This window comes from Rhagoletis pomonella, unplaced genomic scaffold, assembly GCF_013731165.1.
Source record: "Rhagoletis pomonella isolate Grant_MI unplaced genomic scaffold, Rhpom_1.0 Rhpom_scaffold_02200, whole genome shotgun sequence".
NCBI lineage: Eukaryota > Metazoa > Arthropoda > Insecta > Diptera > Tephritidae > Rhagoletis > Rhagoletis pomonella.
Genome location: NW_023460754.1, coordinates 1 through 5612, shown reverse-complemented (window position 1 = coordinate 5612; position 5612 = coordinate 1). Strand labels below are relative to the sequence as shown.

General features: G+C 34.6%; 1 protein-coding gene across 1 annotated transcript; it reads left to right on the top strand.

Moving 5' to 3' along the window:
* Window positions 1-221: 221 nt before the first annotated feature.
* Window positions 222-969, top strand: LOC118753204 (enhancer of split mdelta protein-like; the record flags this gene model as incomplete). The annotated part of the gene is given in 1 exon segment (XM_036488075.1): window positions 222-969. A coding segment is annotated over 1 exon segment (599 nt), but the record flags the coding sequence as incomplete, so codon positions are not given.
* Between the last annotated feature and the right edge of the window lie 4643 nt (window positions 970-5612).

The window sequence follows — 5612 nt, the reverse complement described above, 5'->3', positions numbered from 1 at the left end:
AACGCACACACACACACACTTTGAGGTGCACGAGCGGCTGCATTCCTCCACTATAGGCAGACAGCAGTGTTTTGAGCCGAAGGCAAGGCTACAAAAGGATCGCACTACCTTGCGTTCGCATCATTTCTCAAACAGCTACCGTGCGGTAAACACTTGACACACTTGCTACACTTCTACCGACCGACCGTCTGTCTGTCTGTCTGTCGGTGCCAAAACGAAACACCGAACAAAAATAAAAAAACAACTCAAAAACTTGTTTTCTCAAATCAAAGTCGGGCAAATATTGCGCACTTTCGTGCTACCTCGCTTTTAAGTTTCGCGAACGCGCGCTTACCTTCAACATCACCAGCAACAAATACACTACAACAACATGGCTGTGGACGGACAACGCTTCATGACCAAAACGCAACACTATCGCAAGGTAACAAAGCCGTTGCTCGAACGTAAGCGACGCGCACGCATGAATCTCTACCTGGACGAGCTGAAAGATCTCATTGTGGACACCATGGAGGCGCAAGGTGAACACATTGCCAAGCTGGAGAAGGCCGATATATTGGAGTTGACAGTGAATTACTTGCGTACGCACAAGCACGAAATTGCCGCCAGCGTTGCACAGCATCAATCAGCGTTGAGCGGGGGTCCAGCTGGACGTGGCGTAAATGTGGAGAAATTTCGCGCCGGCTACACGCAAGCAGCATACGAAGTGTCGCGCGTGTTTGCCACAGTGCCTGGTCTGGATGTGAAATTCGGCACGAAACTTATGAAACATTTGGGTTATCAGCTAAAGGATTTGCAACAGGTACCATTGGCGCTACCACCGCCACATGCGGCGCGCGCAACGCAGTCGCCCGTTAGTGGTGAGGAGGCGCTTAATTTAGAGGTAGTCAAACGTGCTGATGCGATATCACCGACGGCAGCATATCTGGATGCTGAGTATATGAGACGCGCTTACCAACAACAACAACAACAGCAGCAGCAGCAACAACAGCAACATCAGCAGCTGCAACAACAAATGTGTGGAAATATGCAGCGCATGAAAGAAGCGGACGCAGAAAACGGCGGTGAATGCTTGTGGCGTCCGTGGTAGGTGGGTGCGCGCGTCCTCCAGCAAACAGCAGGTTGACAATTTTTAAAAGCTTTGTGTTTTTTTTTATTTTTATTTTAAACTGCCAGTGGCTTTAGTAGCTTTAAGTGTTTAGTGGATCTTTAGTAATTCTACATACTATATAAAATCGTGTCAGCTTTATTTGTTGTAAGTACAAATTGTCGTTAGAAATAGTTGATAACTTTAATTTGTTTGTTGTATTAATGTGATTTGCCTGTGATAGCCGCCAACTACACTCAGTTAGCGATTGGTCTGTTCGTAAACCGATCTCCGTATTACTTATCGAGTACTTCCAAGTGTCTTAAATTTAAGTGACCTTTGATCTATGTACATATATAGTTAAGCCTTAGTTATAAGTGAATTAATGCTTCCAGTTTGGTATTTATATTTCGTATAAAGTTTTTAATTTCTTTCAAAATCTACTTCCATTGTAGTTATAGCTGATTTTTTAAAATAGTTTAAGATTAGCGAGCTTCCACGCTTTTGTATATTACACTTTAATACATTATTGGTTTAATTGCTTTAAATATTTTTTATAAATTTTAAGCATCTATTGGTTTAATTGCTTAAATATTTTTTATAAATTTTAAGCATCTAAATTTTAGAAATTAAAGATTAGAAACACATTTAAGTTTCTGTCAAATTTCATCTTACAGAACAATAAAATATTATTTAAAACTAAACTGAGTTCGCTCTAATAAAAAAGAGGGAACTCTAGGGTGTCCCAGAACACAAAGGGGGTATTTTTTGAAAAGCTGGAATTCGGAGCGCACTTAGGTTTTTTTCAGGTACTTATGTATATTAAAGGATACAAATTTCAAAGGACATTTATCGTTTTTCTTACACAACTTAAAGAGGATATGAGAGGAGAGACCCACTTATCCTTATGTAATTTGACGCGCTGAATCCAAATCTGTAGTCGGTTAAAATTTTCGAGTAATTTGCAAAAAATCGTGAAAATCGTCATATCTTAAATTTCTTTACTTATTTCTGTCGGAATATTTCACTTTTGTACTTTTTTATATTATTACCATTTTTTTTTAATATATTTTGAAATTTTTGCTGTGGCACCATGAATAAGACAGCTCATATTGGATTTATGTATTCTGAGTGAACGCGTTTAGAACTTTACCATTTATCAGTTTAGCCTTAAATTGTTTTTAATAAAGTTTTCCAAGCTTCTAATTTTATTATTTAACAAAGCAATTCTGGCAACTATCTTCTTTCACCACAGTCTTTCGAAAGACAAAAGTCTAATTGAAAGATCTGCTTTATAAAAGCTTAAAAATTCAAAGAAAATTAATTTGTAAAAGAAAAAAATAAATACAAAATAATAAAATAAGTTTCTAAAAAAAATTATATTAAAAAACATGTTTCTTAAAAAAAAAACAGAAAAAGTAAAAAAAATATCAAATGAAGAAACAAATTCAATTTTTTAAATATTAAATGAAATTTAAAAAGAAAAAAGTTTTATTTGTAGCACAGAATCGAAAAAATTAAATTAAAAAAATAATAAAAATTTGGGTTACGTATTCTCTGTGAATACGCTTAGAACTTTACCCTCAATCCGTTTTGCCTTAAATTTGTTTTAAATTAAAAGAAAAAATATAAAATAATAAAAACAATAAAATTATTTTGAAAAAGAAAAATTGTTTATTAAAATATAACGAAAAATAGTTCATTTGGCCATTGTGACTGTTGGCAAAATGGTATACATAGATCCTCATTTGGAACATGCTCAAGTGCTTTCAGTAAAAAGAGCTTTTCAACCCGAAAGTTGGCTACTGAGCTTTTTTCGTAAAACTTTCATGCCAGAATAAACAAAATCTATCAAACTATCTTACATACTGTCTATCAATTGTCTTAAACAAGACTTAGGACTATCTTAGCCAGAATTTCCCTGTAAATCAGCATTCTATTTCAAAATAATTTCGCCTGTTTCTTTAACGAATTGAAGTTTTATAGGTCGACAAAATCGAATTGATTGCAGAGTTCGATTAGTCCAAAGGGATTTCCCCGAGGAATTAAACAAGCGTAATGTAATCGGAGGTTGTTGCGAATAGACTTTGGCTGGTTTTCCCGAAGTCGTATTTTAAAACTGAAGACAGAGTGACTACCCCACGACTCTAAGCTCGCTCCGCTTTTGAAAGCTCTTAAATGTCGTTGTTGCATTAAGCTAATTCGAATATTCTTTTTAAAACATATTTACCTTGCGATGACTGTTAAAGTAATTTAAATATGACTCAGACGCATTGTTGGCCTCAAAGCTTTTAACAAAATTGTTGTGTACATCCTTTTCTACACTCAGTTTCTCTTGCTCTCCTTTCCATATTTCAAATAAGTGAGAATTTTTTAAAGAAGAATAAATGATCAAGTAAATGGCTTTCCTCCTTCCTTTTCATTTTGGGCCTCTGGACCGCGGCCAAAAAAACTACTTCCATTATCTGGTTATTAGGATACCTGGTTATGTGGTTAGATTTTTTATTCAGTTCACACTATAGAACAAAATATTTTATTCAGATAACCTGATAACTAGGCAAGTGTGGACAACCACAATGTATGTTTTTCTTTTTTAATGAAAAAATTTTTCTTTTTAATTTTTATTTTTCTTGTTTAAAAAAATGTAAATTTTATATATACATATATATATAATTTTATAAAAATTAGTGTTAAAAGAAAGGCATAAAAATGCTAAGGCCTCCAGGTCAGCAAATCTTTAAATTAGGGTTTCTAAAGACAGAAAAGAGCTTTCAAAATAGTCAGAATGGAAAATTGTCTTACGTTAGACTGTGGTGAGTTAAAAGACAGTTGTGAGAATAGCCCTGTTAGTCACACAACTCTTAACAAAATACGCGTAAAACGATCATATCCCAAACAGGGATGTGATAGCGATAAAGAGCTCTGTTTTACGTAAAAACTTTCTCTCCCTCTTGTCGTATCTGAAATGTTGAATGTTTGTTTAAACGGTGTTTACATGAGGCGATTTTACAGACAACTTTTAGTTGAAAGTAACAATCGCCTGGTGTGAACGGCCTTTCAAATAATCGCTTCGAATGAAGTTGGGTGGCAGCCAACTATGGATTAAACTAATCGCTTCTAAAATTGCCTGTAAAATCGCCTCATGTAAACGCCGTGTTAGTTACAAGCAAGGTTCCGTTAACAGCGGTGAGGTCAGCATTAATGAAATAGGCAACCTCCTAAATCTGGTTATGAAGTTCTATGCCACTTGATGCGACTTGATCGAAGGCTTAATACGCTAAATAATAACGATTAAGTCAAAAGAGATAAAGACAAAAATGAAAACAATGAGAAATACATAAGAATTGGAGTAGCTGACAGGGTAAGAGAGTTTATTTAAATTTTTCGATAGGAATCGAAATATGTAAGTTCAGGCATAAAAAATTTATTTACAGAAAGTTATCAAGTTACCGAAATTTATCGATATAGAAATTTATCGAGCTATCCATGTTTATTGAGTTATCGCAACGTATCGACTTATTCAAATTGATCAATTTTTATTGAGTTGTCGAAAAATAAAATTTGTTGTCGAAATTTAGGGATAGTTATCGAGGTATAAAAATTTATAGGACTTCCGAAATTTGTCTAGTTAATGAAATTTATTTTGTTTATAGAGTTATCGAAATTTATCGAGCTATCGTAATGCATCGAGTTATTTTAGCCTGTCGAGTTATCGATATTTATTGATTTACTGAAATTTGTCGATTTATCAAATAAAATTCTTTTTCAATTTTCAAAATATATCGAGTTATCGAATTTTCAAGGTTTTAAAAGTGTACGAGTTATTACTGCTTGTCGCAATTTTTATACGCATCCATAGTTTATCAAGCAATCAATTTATATCAAAAAATTTATCGATCCCTCGAAATGAAGAGTTATCGAAATTTATCGAAATTAGTCGAGATATCGAATTTTTTTGTGTTATCGGATTTTAATGTTTTTGAAATTCATTGAATTATCGATATGTATCAAACTATCGAAATTTATCGGCAAAGTGGAATGTATGGACCGAATTCGAAGTACTGCCAAAGACCTTCAAAGATATAAAAAATTGTAGTCACGTTTTAGTTCCAAACCAGGAGATTTTCCGGTAAGTGATTTTGTTCCGTTTATGTAAGTTAAAGGACGTATTAAGTTAGAAAATCTCTCTCCAAGGGTTTGAAAAAACTAGAAAAACGGTCGAATTTCGACAGTAACTGGCACACCTAGTATATGCAGCTTTAAAGTGATAGAAACTAACATTAAGTGTAAAACTTGAATGCCCCCATGAAAACACCTATTTGCCCTAGCACCAAACACGCGTTTAAAAGGGTATACGCAAGTCATTTAAAACTTCAAAGTTCCGAAGCGCAAGCGCCTAGCACACCACCACCCATAGCCCTAAAACAAGTCATTATATTTGCATTCTAATTGAAAATCATATATCACAATAACCTCACGATCACTTATCCAAAACGCCGCCGATATAAAAGTCAGCCGCGCATGCGCA